The 25,013-nt window shown below is 45.5% G+C and overlaps 2 protein-coding genes across 3 annotated transcripts in view; both read right to left on the reverse strand.

The window, feature by feature from the left end:
• Positions 1-23,393, reverse strand: part of LOC135552867 (vacuolar protein sorting-associated protein 53 homolog) — a 30,972-nt gene extending 7,579 nt beyond the window's left edge. Inside the window, exons 1-20 of the mRNA XM_064984780.1 lie at positions 23,260-23,393; positions 19,374-19,454; positions 17,734-17,783; positions 17,590-17,656; positions 10,859-10,945; positions 9,372-9,487; positions 8,855-8,974; positions 7,631-7,709; positions 7,374-7,517; positions 4,964-5,106; positions 4,599-4,740; positions 4,406-4,501; positions 4,085-4,179; positions 2,782-3,024; positions 1,636-1,783; positions 1,471-1,553; positions 1,279-1,357; positions 1,031-1,179; positions 866-935; positions 564-701 (exon numbers count right to left, since the gene is read on the reverse strand). Coding sequence (XP_064840852.1) covers positions 564-701; positions 866-935; positions 1,031-1,179; positions 1,279-1,357; positions 1,471-1,553; positions 1,636-1,783; positions 2,782-3,024; positions 4,085-4,179; positions 4,406-4,501; positions 4,599-4,740; positions 4,964-5,106; positions 7,374-7,517; positions 7,631-7,709; positions 8,855-8,974; positions 9,372-9,487; positions 10,859-10,945; positions 17,590-17,656; positions 17,734-17,783; positions 19,374-19,454; positions 23,260-23,349 — 2,220 coding nt within the window. The 5' untranslated portion in view covers positions 23,350-23,393. The remainder of the gene's footprint in view (positions 1-563; positions 702-865; positions 936-1,030; positions 1,180-1,278; positions 1,358-1,470; positions 1,554-1,635; positions 1,784-2,781; positions 3,025-4,084; positions 4,180-4,405; positions 4,502-4,598; positions 4,741-4,963; positions 5,107-7,373; positions 7,518-7,630; positions 7,710-8,854; positions 8,975-9,371; positions 9,488-10,858; positions 10,946-17,589; positions 17,657-17,733; positions 17,784-19,373; positions 19,455-23,259) is intronic.
• Positions 23,394-24,424: 1,031 nt separating this feature from the next.
• The window catches only part of LOC135552870 (apoptosis-inducing factor 3-like), a 63,497-nt gene continuing 62,908 nt past the window's right edge, over positions 24,425-25,013 (reverse strand). For both annotated transcript variants that reach the window (XM_064984784.1, XM_064984783.1), the window contains exons 18-19: positions 24,816-24,920; positions 24,425-24,677 (exon numbers count right to left, since the gene is read on the reverse strand). In XM_064984784.1, coding sequence (XP_064840856.1) covers positions 24,647-24,677; positions 24,816-24,920 — 136 coding nt within the window. In that variant the 3' untranslated portion in view covers positions 24,425-24,646. The remainder of the gene's footprint in view (positions 24,678-24,815; positions 24,921-25,013) is intronic.

The following is a 25,013-nucleotide window of genomic DNA, read 5'->3' on the forward strand; positions in this document are numbered from 1 at the left end:
CTCAGTGGTCAAACTGCACAAAACTTAGACAATAGCCTGTATTTAGTCTTATTATTTAATGCCAGAACACAGGAATGAACAGTGGCTCGTCATGTTTAACCAAGCCAGTGTATTTAAAGGGTAGAGATTAATGGTTAGGATTAACCTTGAAGCGTGGGTTAAGGTTAGGCTTAGATAGAAGTGGCTGTAGTGAAACGTTGTTACGTGGTTGCACAGAAACGTTGTAGCATGGTTGAAGAGAAACATCGTTGCGTGGTAGTGTTAAGCACCTATCAGTGTCTAAAACGTGTACATATACACACAGCAGTGTTCTAGAACATTTGACCACTGGCTTTCATACTTTTAGAATTCTCAGTGCGACTTATGCAACTTCTCCAACAGTCAACACATTCAAATAATAGAGGAGCTGCATTGGTTGGGAATTTTGGGGAGGTGCACGTTCGAGCTGTGCGTCTCGCGCGGCTGGTGGTCTTAGAGCCGTGAATCTGTCACAATGGGACGTCGGACTAACGCGTCTCGGCGTCTGTAGACTCTGAATTATGCTTTAGTGTCACAGGGCTCACCTTGAGGATCATCTCAGCGCGGGTCATCCCCTTCACGACTATCTTGGTGTAGCTGGCTGGGGCCTTGCGGACCACCTGAGAGCCTATAGACGGCAGATCCAACAACACCGTCTTCAGGGAGTGGGTGTCCAGGAGGAGCTGAAGAACAAAGCAGAAGAAGAAACAATGTTACCAATAAAACTAGCTGAATTATCAGCTACAGATAGCAAACAAACAATTGTCAAAAAGTTCTCATTACGGAGACCATTAGCATAATTCTACTTAGGTAAAGGCTAATGACATAAAAGGGTAAGTATGTTTACCTGTTCAGCCCCCACCATGCTGATAGTCTTACACCTGAACAAGTGGTTGATGAATTTAGGAATGAAAGAGCTGAGGAAAAAAAAAGACAAGATAGATTCTTGTCAATGGGAGAACCAAGTCTTCCTCACACACATTGACCAACAGTGAAGAGGGAAGTAACTCACTTGGTGAACTTGATGCAGAACTGGGTGAAGTATTTTCGTGTGGAGGCCAGGTTATCTCTGATGATGGGGACGTTCTGTTTGATATGCATGATGACTGACGTCACATAGGGACTCTGGTCACCTACATGCTCTACGCTCTGCCATGGCATCTAGTGGGAAGGAGACCAAGAGGGACAGTGGGGGAATGGTTGAAAGTGAAAATAAAATATGAAAGTGTAAGGAGGAGAGGAATGCAGTGGGTGTCCCACCTTGCTCATGGCAGTGAGAGCAGGGTCACAGGCAGCATCCAGGTCCTGAACAAGCAACTGGATACTGTTGGAGATCACACTGACAGACACAGAAAGAGACAGAGTTGACCGTCATGGGACTTCACATCCAATTTTTCCACTTTATCTCAAACTATTGTTAATTTTGAGTTGCTCCTAGGATTTGGTACGTACTTGCTGAAGGTGTCCATCTCTCCAGTCAGGTTGATTCTCTCCACCAGGTTCTTATCCACCTTCTCCTTCAGCTTCTCCTCCAACTGACACAGACAGAATAGTAATAGAATAGTTTAACATTAAGTCTAAGCCCGTTTGAGTGTGTTTGTGTGTGTGTGTTCTAACCTGCTGTGTTGTGGCCAGACAGTACTCTGCAGTACTGAGAATGCTACAGATGAGGCACAGCTCCTCTACAGTGAACTTAGCAGCCTCCGAACCCTCCTTCTCCTGCAGTAGACTCTTGATGGTCAGTCCTCCACTGTTACTGCTAGTCCTGAGAGACAGAGAGAGTGTGTGAGATAGAGATTGAGAAAAAGAGTCAATAGTTCTCTCGTGAATTAGGGACAGAAGTCTGCTCACATGAGCTCTAAAGGGAAAACTCTGGGACCTAGTGTGAACTGACAAGCAGAAACTCCTGTCTCTAGTTACAGGTTATAATTCAAAACAAGTTTTGTATAATTGAGACAGCCAGAGACATACACACAGACAGAGGGGCACAGTTACCATGGCAACATGACTAAACCGCCTCCCTCTCATTAATAAACGCCACAGCCGAGATTTCTGGGAAAACCAACACAGCTCCAATCCCCAAAGGGCCCCCTTTAAAACTCCACAAACCAATACACACACACACACACACACACACACACACACACACACACACAAGAGGTCTGTGTGTGTGCATGTCTATCAACCACAGTGAATAATAGGTCTTATAATGTGGCCAGCGAGCCAAAGATGTATTCGCTCATGAAGTATTAGTCCTCACCGCGATGTAAACATCTCCAGCACCACATGACATGCAAACCCAGACGATCAAACACAGTGACAGCTAAACACATGAACTATCAAACAAACCCCAGAAAATGACGGATCACTCTTCTGAATGAACAAACTTTGTCAGATTCCTTCATCAAAAGGGAATTGAAGCAAATGATAGCATATATCATCTTCCAGAATTTTAATCTTGCTTTGACAGAAGCATTTGTCCCAGTCCAGCTCCTAGCAGGCCACAGTTTATACTGGTTGTCATAGTTCAACTTATTTTCCCTAGCAAAGCCAGAAACCATCCAAAAAATGGTTTGAATGAAAACCAGAGTACACAGTGGTCATCCAGAACCCGTACTGGGAAGTACTGCAACCTGCCATCCTGGTTCTAGGGCCCAATACAGTATGTGAGCAGCTTGACTAAAATGCACATAAAAAATAATTACTAGACCTACATCACACAAATAAATCTGATCATCATTAGGCTAGACTGTAGTAAATTACTTGGGCAGGTTTCCAGACAGTATCTTCCAGGCATACTCTCTGAGGTACTTCTGGAAGATGGTGGTGAAGGCGATCATAGGTTCCCCTGTGCTGAGCTGAGAGCACTGCACCATGCACTTCTTATAGTAGACAAACAGGTCAGCACAGCTGGGCAGCACCGCTCCACCGTCCTCCGTGCCCGCCTTGGGGGGGCCCTGCGCCCGGAAGTCTGACACGAAACGGTCAATCATCTCCCCCAGGTTCCTGACAACAATAACAATAACACACACAGTTCAGTGATGAGCCCCAGATACCAGCACACACACACAGGTTGACATTTATTGCCATGAATCTTGCCCTGGAGGTAGAACTGAGCGATTTACACTAGATGGGCCAGCTGAAAATTCAAAATTGTCTTCATCATAAATATTCATAAAAACTCAAATTAGCTTTTTGGTCAAAATGTAAGGTTTAGCATTAGGGTTAGCAGTGTAGTTAGGGATAGGTTTAGAATCAGATTTTATGGCTTTGTGGCTGTGCCAGCAAGTGACCACTCTGCAGAGCTGCCTCCAGAGCAAGACTCATGACAAACGCCAACCTGCCACACACAGTTCAGTGATGATAAAATGGAAGAGACAGACCGACAGGGTAGGAGATTCTCCCTCTATTGCGGCTGTCTTCACTGTACTTTGATATCAATGTCTAAACGGCTGTTATGGTCTATTACTTTACTCCACTGTTACTGTAAAATGAAGCCAAGGATAAAAAACTAAATCTACTTTGTATGAACAATCAGGTCATTATTCTCTCTCCTGTTGTATTCCATTGAGACAAGCTGCTTTGGAAACGCCTAATGTAGAATCGTCTGGCCATGTCTGTTGTGAAAGGAAGCCATAGCCAGATAATGTAAGTCCCAGTCAGACTGACAAACACTAAATGCTCCAGAGATCCAATACTAGGGTTTGCCGCGAGACGAACAAGCCTCAGATAAGTGCCTCGTTTCTGGGGAGACCACACATCTGAGGGGGAGGGTGGAAGGAGGTGAGGGAGAGGAAAGAGAGTGATAGAGAAAAAAAAGGAGTAGAGAGAGGGAGGAAGAGAAGGAGAAGAACAATCTGCTGCAGCACCACTTTTCAATCCCTCTTTCTCAGCGTCTGTGGTCATGCAGCTCATAGGAACCATTTCAGCCCCAGCAGAGAGAAACCGAAAGAAACAGAAACAAGAGGGAACGACAGGGCTGATGAGGGAGAAAGGAAAAGTTCTGGGCAGACAAATCTGTGCCAGATCTCTACATCACTCACACACTACATCACACACAACTCACTTGTCCTGAGACTCGATGTAGACATAGAGGTGAGACTCGAAGCACTTGGAAATAATGCCATGGAAGGGGTTGTCAGGAGCCTTGTGCTTCTTGGGCTGGGGAGCAGAAAATGGTCAACAATGTAGGATGTAATTACTACTCATGATTTCTCTCTTGGGGATGATTATTTTCTTTCCAAAGTCATCCCGTAAAAGGTCCTATCGAGATCCTTCTAGAGATATTCCCATAATGAGTCACCATGACAAAGGAAATAACCTCAGTAGGTCAGCCTATACCTATCAAGGTCGATGTTCAGACAGGGTCATCTCAAACATGTCTTACCCTATCCAGATCCTCCTCCATCTCTGACCCATCCTCTCCAATCTCGTTCTCCAGGAAAGGGTTGGTTGACTCCAGTGGTGTCTCCGGCTTCTTCAACTGAAAACAACACTAGTGTCAGCAATGATGGCCCGAAGATAATGATGATGATGAGTGTGTGTGTATGTGTGTGTGTGTGTGTGTGTGTCTGTCTAACCCCGGGCCCGTCAGTGAGGGTGCACCCAGAGAAGCGCTTGGCGAGCAGCCCCTCGAAGTTGGTGGTCCTCTGAATGGCAAACAGAAGCAGCTTGACCTCGATCTCTTTGGCCCGCGTCCGCATCACTTTGGCCAGCTCTGTCCTGGATGACACAGACACATAGGGTTGTCAACACATCACATTGCAGCATGAATGATTGTGATAGCAGGTCAGTGCTCATGTAGGCTAACCAAGACTAAATTAACTGTATACTGAATAGTGTTCGGATGATAGAGGAGCACAACTATTACAACCATTGATAGAATGTGATCAGTGAGGCTCTAGTTGTCAACAGTTTCCAGTACAGAGTGTGTGTGTGTGTGTACCTGGTGATGTGGCAGAACTCCACAGCGATGCGTTCAGTCATACACCACTCTTCAGGGAACATGCATCCGTACTTCTTCTCATAGTCCACCAGCTGACGCTTAATCCAGGCGTAACGCCGGTCAATCTTATCCAGCCAAGCTACCTGAGTCAGGTCAGTGGACAAACACACTTTCAGGTGGAGGATCCACAGACGCACTGTCACAACACTAGCATCATTTAAGATCAGTCAATGTACATCTCAATTTTGATTCACATGATCTACAAAGGAAGAAATACTAGTTTGTGTTTGGACCACAAACTAAAATATATATTGTGTGTCCATTATCCCCATTTGTACCTACCAAAGATCCCTCGTGTAATGGACCCAAAATGACCACCATAGTTTAAAGCATTTTAACTACTTCGCAGATGTGAAACAGACCATCATAATATCAGTAAAAATATATAAAATACCCCGTTTATGCTTCAAAACCAACTTTATAAGAGGTTTTAAAAATAGGTTATATTTTACTTTAATTCCATGACGTACATTAAGGCATTGTTGGCAGAATCAATGGATGCAGTTCAATATAATTCACCAATACATTTCTTGGTACTCCAAAAAATATTGCTATCAGGTTGTAAATCACAGCTGGCCTGGTACATTGTTTTCTGCCTCCACCCATTTGGGATGTGTCGTTTCAGTTTCAATAACTAAATATTTAGAACATAAACGGACGACTGAACTAAGGCTGGGAATGTCAATACAAATCAAACTAGCCAGGGAAATGATCACAAGTCAGTCATAACGTGGCTAAAAGGCTAACGCACGTGTCAAATACAAGGCCCACGGAACGAATAGGACACACAAGCGAGTATAACAGTTGAGTCATCTACTTTATGAAATTACAGCCTGATGCGCAGGCATCAGTGAATTCAGCAATATTTGAGAAGTAGAATAGGCTGGCTACTCAACTACAGTACAATACCTTTTGAGTGCACCATATAGCAATGCTGCATTCAACAGCAGCGGTGATCCATGCAGTGCAAAACATTTTAAAATATGAAATACTTTTTGATTAGGGTCGCACCATATTATGCACATCTGCAAGCACAGCAGAAAAGGCTGGACAAATATTTATATTATTGTTTGTTTTAATGCTATATACAGCATCCTGTGTACATAAAGGGACGTATTTTTTTTCAAATAAAATAATTGCCTATTTGGTTTGCAGTTGCACACTTTTTGTGTGAAAACAAATAGTCTGGCACACAAATACATTGTGCTTTTTAAATATGGCTCCTACGCTGATTGAGTTTGACACCACTGGGCTAGCATATCTATTTATGTAGCTAGCTAAAAACACAGAGGCTAACGTTAGCTAGCTGGCTGCAGGAGGATGTCATGTCATTGGATAAGAGGGTGAGTGATTTACTTTTTCCTTCATATCGTTTTTCGGTGGCTACAGCTAAAGATATAGGTGTCATTTGGTTAGTTGGCAAGAAATGTGAATCACTTTGCTAGCTTGCTATGCTGAACTTGAACTGCTTATCCACAGTTAGCATATCTCTAAGTTGTCAATCAAATGTATTTGGCATCGATCTAATGGGCAGGCAGGCAAGTTCACATTTATTTGTCACAACTCAGTTAGGACAAGCATGCATTGGCAGACAAGCTGCAGAATGACGAGCAGGGTACTATTCACCATCGTTTATCAGTGCAATTTTGATGGCCAACGAGCTACAATGTTTGAGAGGGTTTGCCTAATGTTCCCTTGTTTAGCTCATCTCGCTCTGTCGAGCATTCGTTTTTGGGTCTTGTTGCTGTTGATGTGCATCGGCAACTGAGGTAGAGAGCCTATCTTTTCGTGGTTGTTTGATGAATAGGACTGTGAAGTTGCCAGATGTAAGAGGAATCCCAAGTGGTAATTTACACATTCGTAGAAATCCATTCAAGTGTATTTAGTGGCGAAGGCGTTCTAATGATCTAAAGCCGCGCTGTTGCTACTGCCTGTAAACACACAGTCCAGTTCGATGTATATGATGGCAGGCCCGTGTGGCAAATAGCTTATTTGCATATAGGCCTACTGTAGCTCTGATTGGCTATGGCGCACTGGTCTGCATAGACTCCGGTCCTGGACAGGGGCCGATGTTTTTATTAGATTTTATTTACTGCAGTGTCTATTAATTGTCCAAACGCACAGCCGCTTTGCCACTCTATACTGATATAGAAATTTCACAAATGCCTTACTATACATAACTCCCAAACATTCTATGAATGTATGTAAACGACCATATTCAAATTATTGCTTGTCAGAATCATATCATATTCCTGGGAGTGTATATGAACAGATTTTAATAATATTTAATTTTGCTAAAACGCTGTCAGTTCCACTTTAATGCTTAGCAGTACAATAAACTGAAACTTACATCCTGATTCTCCTGGAAGAGCACCATGTACTCAGAGAGGTGCTGTCTGATGAACTTTTTGATGATCTCCTGTTTGATGCGGGGGTCCAAGACGTTGGCCACAAGACAGGCATCCCTCAGAACATTACTGGGTCCCCCTGCTCTCTGGGGATATAGAGTACACAAAATACCTTGGGTAAACACATACATTATCTATTTAATTTATAGTCACACGTAAAATTATTTAATGACGCACATATATCACACAAGGCATTCACCTTTGACCCCTGAGCGGGGAAGGCCTCTTCAAAGTCTGCCAGGATCTGAGTCCCCAACTCGCTTTGGGCCACTTTTACCCTGTGGATGACACAAACAGTGGAGAAACATTGAGAAAACACTGCCATCATGAAAGCTAGAGCGGTGTTTAGAGCTGGTGTAGCATAACTGTAGATATTTTCATCATGAAACAGTTTCCAAAATGATGGCTAGGTTGAGTGTGACCCACTGGTAAGTTGTGACTGACTGGTTTCAGGCCAGTGGTTTTGTTTACTCATTGGGACAGACAAATTCCAGAAGAGTTTATTGGGATACACAGTACAGCACATAGTTCCATGGTGGGAACCAGAGTCCAACCTTAGAGCAACAAGAAGAACCTTCCAGAGTAAACAAGATGGATGCCATGCCACAGGGTGGGCAGTGCCCTGCAGATGCCCCTGACAATCAGTCAGACCAATGCTCCAGCTGTCCCTCTGTCTGGTCATCCCACCAAATGTTTGTCAATTTCTTCTGAAGACTCCATTTTCCATTTAACCTTTTCCAGATAACAAAACAGTGGTGGTAAGAGAGTGTGTGGGTGGCATTGATGGATAAACATAAGTTTGTGAAAAAAAAAACACACACACACTTCCTTACTCTCCTAAATAAATGTTTTTATCATCCACTCCAAGGAAAACAGAGCAGATAGCATAGCTAGCTCCCCCAGCCAGAGGGACATAGGGACGAGCTGGGTTGAAGGCTGAACACAGACCTTACTCTGTAGTGATGGTATGGGGTCTGGACTAGTGCTTAACACACCCCAGAACTGTTCCTGTGGAGGGGAAAGAGAGAGGACAAAGGCCTACTCTTTCAATCACACACACAAGAGCAGATACACAAAGAAACACTCTCGCGCTCTCAATCACACTTTTCCTCTCTGGCACGCACACAAAGACACTCTCTCAAACACACCCAGCCAGTGGAAAGCACAGCCCAAGCCCTCAGTGGAAAATGTCTGCATAAAGGAGTTCCTATTCAGTGCATCTCCTTCCTGTGTATTTCAGCAGCCTGCAGCCTCCTCTCCTCAGTAAATATAAAACAGGGTTTGATTCTGATGAGCACAACAGAATTCCTCTAGGCTCAACAGGCCTGGCCTGGGCTGGCTGTCAGTTCAGAAAGGGAATGTGTTGCCCGTGTGTGTGCATGTGCAGGGGTGTGTGCGTACATGCGTGTGCGTGTATGGTTACCTCTCTGAGAGCTGTCTGATTTGAGGGATTCCCATGTATTTGTGGAAGTGCTCCAGGACGTTGACTACACCCTGTAGCAGGTTAGCCACCTCTCCATACTGCCTCTTCCTCGTCATTGCCCTGGGACACACACAGATCACATCACTGACAGTTCTAGCTTGGCGTTCTGGCTAGTGGCTACACATAAGAGCAGCCACTTCAACGTGTAGTCAATGGTATATGTGCCAAACTAAGACAGACCCAGCACCTTGCCTTGAGGCAGTAACAGTGCACAATGATCTTTAGTATTCCTTTTTATGTGCCAACTCCTAACTTGAGATGCACATAGAGCTACATTTTCACAAATCTTCCATTGACATCAATGCATGTATTACAAGAAAAAGTCTGAGTCGCCCACAAGTATTTAACTTAGGATTCATCCCTGTGTAACTTCTAGATGGGTGCTTTTCAAACTATGGGTCGCAGCCCACCGTTGGCCCTCCCCTCCACGCCCATAGGTGGCACTGTGAGTACCCACTCTAGAGAGTCCACACCCCCGGCCAGCATGTGCAGGTGGTTGAGGGTGGTGATGGAGGTGGTCAGGTGACGCTTAGCATGGTCCAGCTGTTTGATGTCCCGCGTTATCTCCTTGACCTAAGAGATCGAGAGAGGGAGGGGTGGGTGGGGGAGAGGAGGGGAAAGCGGTAGAAGAGAGTGAGGAGCAGCGAAAGGGGGGGCGAGGGCAGCGAGAGGGGGGGGCGAGGAGCAGCGAGAGAGGGGTGGTGCGAGGAGCAGCGAGAGAGGGGGTGCGAGGAGCAGCGAGAGAGGGGGCGAGGAGCAGCGAGAGAGAGGGGGGGCGAGGAGCAGCGAGAGAGGGGGCGAGGAGCAGCGAGAGAGGGGGGGCGAGGAGCAGCGAGAGAGGGGGCGAGGAGCAGCGAGAGAGGGGGCGAGGAGCAGCGAGAGAGGGGGCGAGGAGCAGCGAGAGAGGGGGCGAGGAGCAGCGAGAGAGGGGGGGCGAGGAGCAGCGAGGGGGGGCGAGGAGCAGCGAGAGAGGGGGGGTCGAGGAGCAGCGAGAGAGGGGGGGGGTCGGAGGAGCAGCGAGAGGGGAGGGGGGAAGGAGCAGCGAGAGGGGGGGCGGAGGAGCAGCGAGAGGGGAGGGGGAAGGAGCAGCGAGAGGGGGGGCGGAGGAGCAGCGAGAGGGGGGGGCGGAGGAGCAGCGAGAGGGGGGGGGCGGAGGAGCAGCGAGAGGGGGGGGGCGGAGGAGCAGCGAGAGGGGGGGGCGGAGGAGCAGCGAGAGAGGGGGGCGGAGGAGCAGCGAGAGAGGGGGGCGGAGGAGCAGCGAGAGGGGGGGGCGGAGGAGCAGCGAGAGAGGGGGGCGGAGGAGCAGCGAGAGGAAGGAAGAAGGGATAGCAGTAAAGGAGCAGAGAGGGGTCGAGGAGCAGAGAGAGAGGGAGGAAGAGGGGATAGAAGTAGAGGAGCAGAGAGAGGGGGTGAGGAGCAGAGACATCTGTTTGAGTTGAGACACAATTGCTTCAACATACCCATTGAGGGAGGGGTTCCTCTCCATTGTTCCCGCTCCCTTTTTACCCACCCAGCCGCCTTCCTGTGACCCCCCCATACACATACACTTTGTTCTTCTATCCTCGTGGGGCCTAAAATTAATTTCCATTCAAAATCACATTTTCCCTAAACCAGAACCTAACCATAATTCTAACCCCAATTGTAAACCTATCCCCTATGCTTAAAATAGCCATTGTCCTCCTGGGGATGTGTGAAATGTCCCCACGGAGGATAATTTTCCTTGTTTTACTATCCTTGTGGGGAATTTAGGTCCCCACAAGGAGAGGAAGAACCAACCCACACACAGCAGGAGGTTAACCTCCACTTATAATAACACTACATTCTATGTCAGAGTCCCCAGGGGGCACCCTCAGTCACACACAAACAGGGACACCCTGAAGCTTTAGACAGGGTAAACAAGATGGCTCCTGTGGGAGAGTCTGGCTGTTTTGTTTGTTTACTCACCATTTGCTCAGATTTCTCAGCCTTGTCCTTAATGTCTTTGATTTTACCAAAGAGCTGGCCGATGGCTACCTGAGCCTCCTCCAGTGCCTGGGAGGGAGACAAAGGAGAGAGAGACAGGGTTGAAAGAGGTCATTTAGGTACCAGGACTCTCAAAACAAGTTTACTTTCTGGCAGACATCGCTTCAGACACAGTGGGATGGAGCTGACATCTAGCAACTAAGGCAAAGAAGGATTCTTTTCAACTTCTCTATCGTCCCTTAGCCTGGTACCAGATTTGTTTGGCGTGACAATGGCCATAGGAGTTGGCAAATCAGCACAATAGACCTGGGACCAGGCTATTTAGTCTCTCCTTACAGCAGGTCAGAGGCTAGTGTTCACATAAGAATTTGGCTCTAGGTTTCAAGATAGGCTAATCAACCCCTTCTTTGTTTAGTAGGAAGAACCAGGGAAATTCTGGAGTCATGCTATTCTCCTCTCTTCCTTGTCAGGTTGTATTTATAGGCACCCCAGCAGGGGAATGGAAAACCAAGCAAAATAGCGTGATGAGAAACCAGAAGGAACGGCGTGGGGATGAGAAACTTCTCCCACAGTTTGCGCTCACATTCCAGTCGGTAAGAAGAGCGGTCTCCCTCTCCTGCCAGCAGCTGCACAGAGAGATATCTTACTACCCATTCCCAATCCCATATCCATGTATTTGAACCCCAAAAACCCATGTTATAGACTGACTGACAGGCTTGACAGAAGACCTGCGTTATCACATCGCACAGAGAAGGGTGTCAAGCTAAATGTCAAATAAAGTGCAACTCTGGTCAAAAGATGTACAGTCTCTCCAATCCTCTACAAATGTAGTCCTAGTGACTAATGTTTGACCACAAATTCTTGGAACAACTGGGGTGGAGAACAGAGTGGGGCGTTTTTCATAGAGAAGTAAACTAATTGCTATCTAATATTTCTATTTTACACCACGCAGCTGGGCTTTGATGGTCTGAGCTGGGGCGTTTTTCATAGAGAAGTAAACTAATTGCTATCTAATATTTCTATTTTACACCACGCAGCCGGGCTTTGATGGTCTGAGCTGGGCTTTGGCACTGCTATCTGATGCCAGAGTAATTGGGGGTAACTGGCCTAACACTGGCCTAATGTGGGGTGTGTATGTGTGTGTGGGTGGGAGGGGCTCTCCTCTCCTTCTCACAAAGATGGAATCCTAACAGCCGGCACCAGCTGCCTAAAGAATGTACCACTTTTACAAGGCTCTTCAAAAGTGGACGGACAGGGAAAACACACACACATACTCTCGCTCTTCCTCACACACAATCTGCTTGTTGACAGCAATGGATTCCTTTTTGTCTCTGCAGGAAGCAGCATCTATTCTGCTTAGAGGCTTAGCATGATGACAGGGTCACAGAGCCAGACTCAAGGTCACAGGCAGACTGTATGTGGACACACACACACTGGTAGACCCCTCAGTTAAACCAGTGGGCATGCAGGGCAGGCTCTGATAAATAATTACCATGTAGTCTGTTACCAGGAAAAAGCTAGGAATGTCAGGGGCAGGAAGCTGAGAAGCTTGGTTGGTCATGACCTGTCGAGGGTTGCCACTGGCCAGGACCATCAACATACTTACAATAATACAAAATGACTCCTTTCTGCCTCACTTCCTTGAGCTTACCATTGATTGATCTATACCCGATTGATTAAGTGAAAGCAAGGTCTCTACAGTAACTGCTTTCACCAATCCAACCGTCTCACATCTGTGATTACCTCAGAGGGAGGGAGGATATCATTGGAGGTCGACCGATTAATCAGGGCCGATTTCAAGTTTTCATAATCGGCATTTTTGGATGCCGATTATGGCCGATTACATTGCACTCCACGAGGAGACTGCGTGGCAGGCTGACCACCTGTTACGAGAGTGCAGCAAGGAGCCAAGGTAAGTTGCTAGCTAGCATTAAACGTATCTTATACAAAACAATCAATCTTAACATAATCACTAGTTAACTACACATGGTTGATGATATTACTAGTTTAACTAGCTTGTCCTACGTTGCAAATAATCAATGCGGTGCCTGTTAATTTATCATCAAATCACAGCCAACTTTGCCAAACGGGTGATGATTTAACAAGCGCATTCGCGAAAAAAGCACTGTCGTTGCACCAATGTACCTAACCATAAACATCAATGCCTTTCTTAAAATCAATACACAATTATACATTTTTTTAAACCTGCATATTTAGTTAAAAGAAATTCATGTTAGAAGGCAATATTAACTAGGGAAATTGTGTCACTTCTCTTGCGTTCTGTGCAAGCAGAGTAAAATTATGCAGCAGTTTGGGTTATCGAGCTTGTTGCGAACTGTGTGAAGACCATTTCTTCCTCACGAAGACAGTAATTCATTTGCCAGAATTTTACATATTATGACATAACATAGAAGGTTGTGAAATTTAACAGCAATGGTTCCGAATTTCACTGAAAGATTAAACGTTGTTTTCAAAATGATAGGTCATTAATATGGACAAACCCGGAAACTAAGGCTCATATTTCTGTGAGTTTATTAAATTAGAATTAAGTCTTTGATTTGATAGTGTAGTCTGACTGAGCGGTGGAAGGCAGCAGCAGGCTCATAAGCATTCATTCAAACAGCACTTTCCTGCGTTTGCCAGCAGCTCTTCACAATGCTTGAAGCACAGCGCAGTTTATGATTTCAAGCCTATCAACTCCCAGGATTAGGCTGGCAATACTATAGTGCCTATAAGAACATCCAATAGTCAAAGGTATATGAAATACAAATGGTAGAGAGAAATAGTCCTATAATAACTACAACCTAAAACTTCTTAACTGGGAATATTGAAGACCACCAGCTTTCATATGTTCTCACTCTCTTCTACCACTTTTAATTTCTTCTCCAACACTGTGTTTTTCCATTATTTAAACCAAATTGAACATGATTCATTATTTATTGGAGACTAAATAGATTATTTATGTATTATATTAAGTTAAAATAAGTGTTAATTCAGTATTGTTGTAATTGTCATTATTACACACACACACACACACATAAAAACCAGCATCGGCTGTTTTTAGTCCTCCAATAATCGGTATCGGCGTTGAAAAATCATAATCTGTCGACCTCCAGATGTAATTTTGATTCAAACAGGCCCCGAGAGACAAACTACCTTTAAACAACTTAAGAACCCACCAGAATACCAATTCCATAACAGCCTGAGGCCCAAACAACCAATACCAAAAACACACACACAAAACCGACACACACGCTGAGTAGAGCCCATAGTCTGAAGACCTTGAGAAGCCAGCTTGCCTAGCCTCTCTTCTCCTAACATGAATTTCCTATGTTTAGCCTAATCGCACAAGTGTCTGAGCATTGGGAAGGGTATCGGGAGACCACAGCCCAGCACTAGTCTGCCTGGCTGAGATCGCTATCTCTACTACGCCCCCATCCATCCTCTGTTCCAACCCAGTCCCAGGCGGGGGAGAGGCCACATTTCAACCCTGCAGAAATAGAGCACTGTCTGCCACACATGTGGACTCTATTTGGAGATTTTTGGAGGAGGGGAAGGCAAGGGGCAGTTAGAGGGGTTGTTTCTTCACTGACAGATATGAAGAGATGTGGATGTCTCCCACAATGACAAGTCACGCATTCCTCCTATCCATAGACCCTGTAGTTTATTGGGTAGGCCTAGGTTGTGCATAGTAAATTAAGACCTTTTTCAACATTCAATAAACAGTATACAAGGCATTCTTCATATGTAGCAAGCTCTTTTCATACTGAACATACACATAAAGCAAACAGGCGAGGCCACAATAGCTTATTCTCTGCACAAATTACTCCATAATAACAGGGACAGAAATATGTTCTGGTATATTACAGGAGAGGGCAAAGGCATTGATAATCCAGTATAAAGAGCTGGATGCTTGGTCCATAGAAATAGAATGAGCATATATTTGTATGGGCATGTCCACTCTAGTCATTCTATATCTGTGGTTGGGTGGGTCACTACTAGTGTGTCCAAAGTACATGGTAACCTTCACATTAACCCAGTGTTAAAGGATACGTTCATATTGTTTTGGGGGAAAAGAAACAGCAACACAGAGACGTCAGAGACATCAGAGAATGAGAGACGGAAAGAAAGAGAGAGAGATGAATGACAGAGGAAGAGAGTGACAGTTTTCCGTACTCCATGTAATATATTGTTGATGCGTGTTGTGTTTGTGTATTTGTATGCCGAGGTCACAAAATGAAATTCCATGTAAATGGACAATAAAGTACATGGTATGAAAAACAGAGACAAAGCAGATGAAAGAGCAGAGAACCCAACTTGAAGCAGTAAATTTCCCTTAGATGAAATATTTATGTTATGTTTGCTTCTCAAGGAGGTTCCGTCTCAGTGTTCCTAATAAGTACATCCCAGATGCCAGGAGCTACAGTAAGACATCTGCAACACACGTAAGACATCCGCATGCACACACAATAACCATAACCCATCCACATGCCCGCCGGCCGGATCCCCATCCGCTGCCTCATTGACGACCATAAAGCCCCACAGCTGACCTGACCATGTGGGGACATCTAGCTGCACATGGGAAATGTACAGTGTATAGCGGGATAATGGTTATGCTGAATGAGCTATGCAAGCTCAATGCAGTTAACATTTTCTGGCATGATGGCTGGGCTACATGTCATTGATAACAAATGTTTGGTTTGTTAATGAGCCTCTCTCCCACTCCTATAACGCCCCACCCTCCCTCCAACACCGAGCCTCCGCCACTCACTGTTCCATACTCAATGCAGCCACAATAAGCTTGTTGAGAACAATGAATCCATTTCCTCAGGGAAGAAACAGTTTCCTTTTTTATTTTGTCTGCAAAGTTTCATAATCAGGGGAACAATAGTATGTCTGAGAGCGACTTATTCATCACTTATAAATTGTTTACTGTGCGATTGTAAAGACTAAAAAGAATGGGGTGTAATGGAAGCAACTAGAGTTGACTTAAATGGGATTCAGGCAGTTTAAACTGCAGTGAACCAGTGAGACATGTTTGGCCTTCTGGTCCATGTTACCATGACGATGGGCTGGCCAGATCACTTGTTGCTGCTTTTGACAGCTGCTTAGTAAAAGAGCAGGCAAATGACAACAAACTAGTCCGAAATGCTTCGAGAAGACTGAATGGAATGATTTTCCAGTGTGTGTGTGTAATTCATTCCATCATAATCAACAACATCAATGAGCCCCCTCCTTGTCCTAGGACTCTCATATGCACCCACATACATACACCCAAATTCCCCCATCTGCTCCAAATATCCCTGGCATTCTGATTTCATCTACCCTTCCCCTGGATATCTAAACCTCCATCCGCACCCTGCTCTGATGATCACTGCCAGTCTGCCACCGCTACAGACTAAATATAAGGGGAATCTTTCCAGCCCTTCTCCACCTCTGTTCTTACATCCATCTTTTGTCAACTTTCTGTTCACTGGCTTGCCCTTTGTCATTAGGAGCGCTCAATTAAGTAGGTGGATTTGGCACCTTCGAACACACACTGCCAAACTAGCGTGCCAGGCAATTGTGCACCCAACTCAACAACTATATGTCATTTTCTCCTCTCCTGTTCTCGCTCTCTCCATCTCGGGCAACAATGAACACCTCTCCATCTGCAGAAAGGATCTTCCCTCAGCTCTGTGGGAGATGCGGATGGTTCAGAGGCCCTCGGCTACGAGACCACCAGACCAGAAACCCAACGGTACAGTGCCATGCTTTCGCGCTTACCAACCCCATGGGTTAGTGGATTCTGTCCAGAATATTTCCGATAATCCAGCCTTAACAGAGCAGAATCGGACCACCATCACAGAAACACGCAACACACACTGAAACAGCTCCCCCATCAGGTGTCACTTTCCCCTCAAAATCACAGTTCCCTGACAGAGCGAGGATCTGCATTACAGTACATCAATGTTTTTTCTGACGTTCTCAGATGAGAAACGGTGAGACACCAAATCACAGGTCCAAATTTAACCCCTGAATAAAGGAGGGGAATCATTCCCTGTAGGACAGCAGTAGGGAACGGGATGGTTCTGACTCATCCTGTCCTTCTCCATGGCATTAGTGAGGACAGAGAAACAGAAAGAGGAGCACCAACACATTTGTCTGGGTTTGGAGTAATAACACTGGGGAAAAGGTTGCAAAACATCTCAGTTCACCAGTCTGTTGGATGGATGAAGTGTGTGTGTGTGAGACACAGCAGGTGTGTACAGAGTGTGAGACTGAGGCAGCAGCAACACGCTACTGTCTTGTAGCCACAAAGTCAACCCTCTGTGGGGTCTCACCAGTGTAGACTGACTGGCAGTCTCTCTCTCCACCAAAAGGCCCTACTGGGTCTCACAGTAAGATGCTACTGCTGTTCATTTATCAAAGCACTCTGTCGCTGAGCCCAGTGCTACATACCAAGCATACAAAAACACATATACATACATACATATATATATATAAAAACACATATACACACACACACACACACACACACACACACACATATATATAGCACCCTTCCAAACATGCACACGTGCTGACACATGCACACACCGTAATCCTTAAATTAGCTCATAAATAACAACCAACAACCTAAGTATTTACACAGAGTCAGGAGTATTATGCAGGAAAATGATCAACAGGTAGCCACACACTGAAGAGTAATCCCAGACGGTCCCCTCACTCACCTGTCTGCCATCCTGGCCCACATTGGTCTGGCCTCTCACCACCGTCCTGATGTTGTCATCCAGACACCTGAACACACAAAATAAATAACATTCTGTTAAAACTCATGAAAAATATTATAATAATAATAAAGTGAGGTCACTCACCGAATCTTCAGACGGATCTTGTTGACCACATCATCTATATTAGCCAGTGACTGAGGAAACACAGGGGTATCATGATTATGTATTAATTAAAATCCATTCTTCACACAAAACCAAGTTGTATGGACTGATTTGGATGATGGATCCTTTTCTAATGTTACAAAGGTACACAGGCAGCACCATCTAGTGGGCATTTCATCATGACTATTACCTTCTACTAGGTCAAAAAGACCTTTGTTTTGCTAGGCCATACACATTTTTTGTATGTTTCAATTAATTTTTTGAAAAGTGAGGAGAGCAAGCAAAAAAAAAAGTATACACTTAAAAATACTTAAGCATCTTTATTTCAACACCTAGCGACCTACTCAAGAGATTTTAGCATCTTCCGGAGGCTAAAAGAGATTGTTCAAACATAATTCAAGAGGAAGTTGTGTCTCGCTTTACTGGAAGCTTGAGGACATCATTTTTACTATGATCGTGCAGGTTCAGATTTTTACATTTGTATGGCCTTTTTTAGCCTGGCTGACGAGACTCACGTGGAAAACAGCGAGGGAGAGCTCTGACACTTGTCTGTTCACAGCAGTCAGTTTGTCAGTTCCATATTCACACAAAAATTGATTTGAGCTTTGATTTGTTCTCCCAAACGTTTTTTCTCCAGGGAGATTTCTCCTGGGGGGTTGAAAACACATTTAACTGCACCTGTCCTGGGTATGTGACAATAAAAAAAAGAGTTGTTTGGATTTGAAAATTCAACAGTTGTATTGGAAGGGGTCGGGTGCTCGGAGGCCATAGACCGGTTCAACAGAGGACAGGTTAAATGAATCCCCTCAAATCGGTAATTCGACGCATCATGCCTACAACATCAAGGAGCTTTTCCAGACGAGATTCCCTGTAAACACGCCACTTCAATACAACTATGACCGTAAGTGACGTTTTTGTAGCAGGTTATGAGAACTTAGGCAGCAGGTTCGGATAACTTACGCACCAGGTTAGCATAATGAACACAGCAGATTAGGAGAATTAGGTTCATGTTAGGTAAAAGTTTAGGGTTAGTGAAAATGCTCCCCTAACCTGCTACAAAAAGTAACTTTCGGTCGTAGCTGTGTCATTGTCCCTTTCCAGACTGATGTCAGGAAGAATTTGAGTTTGGTGTCAGCCAGCTGCTAGACTATAACTTTGTATCATCATGTAACAAGAACATATGTATGAAATGATATAGCTTACTGTATTAATTTATCTTGCTCCTTTGCACCCCAGTATCTCAACTTGCACATTCATCTTATGCACATCCTACCATTCCAGGGTTTAATTGCCATATTGTAATTACTTTGCCACCATGGCCCATTTACTGCCTTACCTCTCTTATTCTACCTCATTTGCACATGCTGTATATAGATTGTTCTACTGTATTATTGATTGTATGTTTGTTTATTCCATATGTAACTGTGTTGTTGTATGTGTTGAACCGCTTTGCTTTATCCTGGCCAGGTCGCATTTGTAAATGAGAACTTGTTCTCAACTAGCCTACCTGGTTAAATAAAGATGAAATAAAAATAAAAAATAAATAAAAAAGAAGTATCCAAGACTAGAGCCTTGGTGTAATAGAAAGGGACTTTAGTTTCTGTGAAGGACTCCAGTCTTACCTGCTCAGTAGGAAACAACGTATTGATGTATTCCACAGCATTAAAATCTGCTCTGTCCAATGGGTCTTGACTGGGGAAAACCTAAGGCATATAAATATGGCTCATTAAATACATGTTGTTGCTTATGTTTCACTATATTGGATCACTCCACGGTGGAGGGATACATCCGAGGTGAGGATTTACAGATTAACTCACGTGTACACCTGTGTCACGGCTGGGGTCCGCCCCTATATATAGACCCCACTGCCGTGACACGGTCTTGAATTTTCTTGGCGGACATCCGTATGGTTTGAGGTACAAACTTTTTGAAATTTGCTTGGTAAATCACTGGTAAGTGTAATATCTTGCGTGGAAATATACTCACTAGCAGTTTGCAGCCTGGAGCAGCTGGCCACATGGCCAGCCCCTCCTCGAGTGCTCCACTCGCTGCACGCGGTTGATCCGCATCTTCCGCCTGTGGTTTGTCGTGCTTGTGTTCCTTTAGCATTACACTACGACTGTGTGCATCCATTAATATATTGGTGGCTCTTGCTGACACAAACTGCATTAACCTTACACAACTTGCAGACTGGCTTGTTTTGTGTGTGTTGTGAATTGCTTTAACATGCTGTCCGGTTCTCTGCTAATTCCCCTACAGCGTTCTCTTGTTCTTTCTCCTGCAGACTGCAAGGGTATGGTGGTGTGCTGCCACTACGTTGAGACACTTACTTTGGAGTTCCTTGGTGGAGTTACTCCATCATATGGTGCTGTTTTTTGTTTACTGCTTGGATATTAAACCGGCTCGGTAAAATTGGAGTTGGTGTAAAACACATAAATCAAATCAATTACCTGTTTGCTATTTTTTTTGGTTGTCTGCCTGTTTTTCCTAAAGGGGTCTTCCCGTGTTTGCAGAGGTACCGGGTAATTTATCCCTCCCTGGGTTCCTATACCTCCATCCGGGTCACGACATATCTTTCACAGGGCGTCGGACCACTGATCCGTGGCCTTGTTGGCTTGGCTGAGCTTATGGCTTCCCGTTGTGACAGGTGTGATGCTGGCATCCACATACCTTGTGTATGCACTGCCTGGGTTTAAGCCATACTGGATGCCTGTTTTGTGTGGTGTTCTTAGAACGCCTGGACCTGGCACAATTGGAGGCCATGCGCAAATGGGTCGGCCAGGCTGGGGTTCTGGCTAGGGATGAGCTGCCTCCCTCAGGGGTGGTGCGGCAACGATCTGTTAGTCCCTCTACTGGGCCCAGAGTCAGACAGCTGGGACCACCTTGAAAGGAGGGCGCATGCCCTGCGTCAGGAGGTTGATAGCTTAGATGGCAACAACAGCTGTTCCCTGTTGGCCAGTGATAGGCTGTTCCTGGGGGACGATGCTGGCACTGAGGAGCCTACTCAGGTAGCCACTGCATTGGACATCAACTGGTGGAGAGTGATGACTCGCTATCTGTCCCCATCTCTGCTGAGTTCCGCAAGACCTTGCAGGAGGGGTGGGCATCTGCCAGAGCGGAACCCGCGACTGAAGGCAGGACCCCCGCAGAGTCTTTGATGCGACTTTGATGCCTACCTGCAGACTCTCTTATCCTTGCTGCAAGAGGGCACATAGGAGCTCCTCCGGGAAGTGATAGATGTGTCTCGCCTGCTTTCCCTGCTCCAGAGGGATGTGGCCTGCGCCAACGGACAGGCCATGGGGCAGGTGGTTACCTCCTGGCACCATCTCTGGCTGGCCCAATCCCGTCTGCCAGCTGCTCTCCAGAGCACATTTGCCCCTCACCCCAAGGCTGACGTTGGCCCAGAGGTTGATGACATTCTAGAGCAGACCGATAAGGTTCGTGGGGACCGGGAGACCCTGAGACAGTTCATGCCACTTCCTCCGGCCCAAGGCAGACGACCCATCACCACCCACCTGCACCCGAACGAGGGTGGTGTCCCTATCCTGCCCCATCACCTCGTGTTAAGGGACGACAGCGGGGAGGGGCACAGCGTGAGGTGAAGCGACAGCCTGTTTTTCCCACATTGGTCTTTCCCGGTTTTTGCAGAGGTACTGGATAATTTATCCCTCACCGGGTTCCTATTCCTCCAAGCTTCCTTATTGGCTTGGCTGCGCATATGGCTTCCCTTTGTGACAGGTGTGATGGTGTCAACCGTCAACACCATAGGGACATGCCTGGGGGACCGATGTGCTCGGGGCGCCAGAGGAGAGGTGGGCCCCGGCAGGTCCCCTGACACATCCTTCCTTGGCCGCTTCTCCCAGTCTCAAAGGGCAAAGTGGGAGGAGTGTGTGGAGTCCCCATGGGTGTTATCTTCAATGCTCGAGGGGTACCGACCCCAATTCCGGCATCCGTCCTTCAGGGGCCTTTGTGTCATCACAGTGGCCGACCCCCTGAAGAAAACCATGCAGCTGGAGATTTCCTCACTCCTGGACAAGGGTGTCATCCGTATGATTGAGACATCAGAACAGCTAGGTGGGTTCTACTCCACTTGTTTTGTGGTCCCAAAAAGAGACGGAGGGTTTCAACAGATTCTGGACCTCCGCAACCTCAATGGGTACTTGAAAGTATTAAGGTTCCACATGCTGTCCCCAGCCGCGTGTTGCAGGCCGTGTCCAGGGACCAGTGGCTTGTGACGCTTGACCTGATGGATGCGTACGTCAATGTTCCTGTTCACCCAGTTCATTGGCAGTACCTCCAATCCACTATCGAAGGGAGGACTTACAAATTCATGGTTCTTCCCTTCGGCCTCTCTTTGGCATCCCACACTTTCACAAAGTTCATGGACGCTGACTTGGCACCTCTCACATCCCAAAGATTGTTGATCCTCAATTACCTGGATGATTGGCTGATTTGTGCCCAGACCAGGACCCAGGTCCTGTCAGATAGAGGCATGCTCCTGACCCACATCAGTGGGCTGGGCATTATTGTAAACAACAAGTAGTTATCTGACAACCACCCAGAGGATCGCCTTCATTGGCATGGAACTGGACTCAGTTCTCATGAGAGCGTTGCCTGCCCACCAGCAGCATTCAGGCGATCTTATCTTGCCTCAACCACTTTCTACTGGGGTGGGTGGTATCTGCCCTAACCTGCCTTGTTGATTCCCCTGGGCCTGCTCCATATCCGGCCTCTTCAACGGTGGTTGAAGTCCCACCACCTGCACGCAAAGCGCAACCATCACTTATGGGTGACCGCACAGTGTCTTAGGGCAATATAAAGTCAAGCGAAGAAAAAGACTAGGAGAGATGACTAGAAACGATTTGGTTGACCGTTTTGTGTTGATTAATTGCCGGAGTAGAGGACCTTGTGCATTTCAGGTAAAATAACAACTCAATGTTTATATCACAGGACAAATTAGCTAGCAACAGCAAGTTAGCTAAATAGGACAAATTAGCTAGCAAGTGCAAGCTAACTAGCTAAATTGCCATACATGTGTAATGTTTTCGACATGTCCTCAAATAAATGTAATTGGTTCAGAGTTTGTTTTGATATTTTAACCTGGGTATCGTGGTGTGGGGGGGACACAATATATTTATGCACGATGGCGCAACCGGTTTGGGTTCCGTGTTAGTGTCAGTTTAAATGACAGGTACCACCAGTAAGGCCGGGGTGGCAACCTGTCTGTTTTTACCAAAGGGGAGGGTGCTGTTAGACAAAGCTAGCTCGTCAGTTAACGTTACCTAGCTGGAAATACAAAACTTCAGATACAATATGACTGTTTACATGTATTGAAAATAACTTATCTAGCTGTACATAAAGGTCCCTAAAACAACAAGCCTAATGTAGCTAGCAGGCTAACTAGGATAACAACACAGCTAACATTAGGTAAGCTATCTAGCTCATGCCTGTAAACACATTACTATTTTCATTGCATATAAGAAACTATCCCACTTAGCACACGATTACCTGCTCGATGGCCAACTGCACCTCAGGAGTAAGGTGCAAAATTGCCTCCAAATCCTCCGCAAATTCCAATTCTTCCTCCTCCATCATCATGAACAACTAGCTAGCTACCGCAGAAAGCAGAGCCTTCGCCTCCTTCTTCTGGGGATTTTAGATGGCGGTTGGCAACCAACTTTAAAGTGGATAACCGCCACCAACTGGACTGGAGTGTGAACCAGAGACAGAGAAGGCCTAAATCCTGCCCAATATTTTCATCTTCTTAAGGAAACGAAATACATAATTAAATACTACATCCCCCTGAAGATTTCCCCAGCAGTGCACTTAATCTTGTCTTCAACCTCATTACTTCTCAAACCTAATAACAATCGCTCCCTTTCCCTCAAATATTTCTGGCACTGAAATAGAATGTGTTCCACTGTCTTCATCTCCCCCTGACAATGATCACACCTCCCAGTTGGATGTTTCCTCACCAGTCTCAGCCTTGTGATGACATTTTCCTCCTTCTCTCTCGGCCTGAGGACCTCCCTTTGCTTCTAACCACTGTTTTTAGCCTCCCTTTACAAAATCTCATATAATACATCCTGTCTGCTCTGAGACACAAATTAATTTAAGGTAATCCGTGCTACACCAGAGTCAGAGCAGATGACTACACTGTCTCCTCCAGCCACTCTGTAGCCAAGAGTATGGCCATCAACTCCATTGTGTAAACAGAACAATGATTTGTTGCTCTTTTGTCACTGCCAACTCAGGAACACTAAAAGCTGCACTTGTCCTCCCTGTTTTAGGGTCCTTAGATCCATCTGTGAATATATTCAAGGCATAGTATTGTGTTCTTAAATGTTCACTTACAACTGGGCCTGGATTACATCTATATTTTTAAAAGATGTCTGAGCTGCTGTTTCATATGCTGTTACACTTCCATAATCCAGTGCTTTTTCAAAACCTTTCTATCTTTCCCCCACTACATTCCTGACAGGCAACGCATCACATTCAATATTAGGGCGGGCCGGGGCTTCCGGGATACTGGAGGACCGTGATGTCCTGAGGCCACTACTCTTATTTCTCACCACCTGAACCACAGCATATGGTGTATTGAGAAAAGGTGTGATAGACTACCATTATTCCAAATACTGTAACTGTAAAGACATTCAAAGGCAATGAAGACATGTCATAGAATAGACCTTTTATTCCTAAAAAGATTTTAAAAACTACAGATCACACAGAACACCCAGTAGTTTTCGATCAGCAAACATAATCCTGAGACCATTTGGCTTTTTATTAGAGAGAAGAGTAAGAACATTTTCGTTTTTTTTATATCCATTGATTTGAGGGTTAAAGGAGGTACCGTCGGACCGGGCGTTGACCATGGAGTGTTGCAGGAAAAGGAGGTTTACATTTGCAACCAACTGAGGTCATCAGATCTACAAAAGAGACGTAAACTAAGATTATGTGGGAAATACAACATTTTGATTAACTTAACACCATTCTAAGGCATGAACACACTGCCTCTTTCTCTCATATATTTATCTTGCTTGTGTACATATAAAATGGTAACTCACTGTGCCTGTGCCTTGGTTATGACTAATCCGTTTGACATCATCTCTGCCAGTCGAGCGACAGCAGGGTCAAACATCAGACTGGCTGCTGCCACCACCTGATCATCCCTGGTTATCACATATGTATGCTTTCAGAGTTGTGTTCAAGGAAAATTATATTTTTTTTAAATGGTCTTTTTCAATTTTTACCCCCCTTTTTCA

Source organism: Oncorhynchus masou, chromosome 13 (genome assembly GCF_036934945.1).
Source record: "Oncorhynchus masou masou isolate Uvic2021 chromosome 13, UVic_Omas_1.1, whole genome shotgun sequence".
NCBI classification, from domain to species: Eukaryota; Metazoa; Chordata; class Actinopteri; order Salmoniformes; family Salmonidae; genus Oncorhynchus; species Oncorhynchus masou.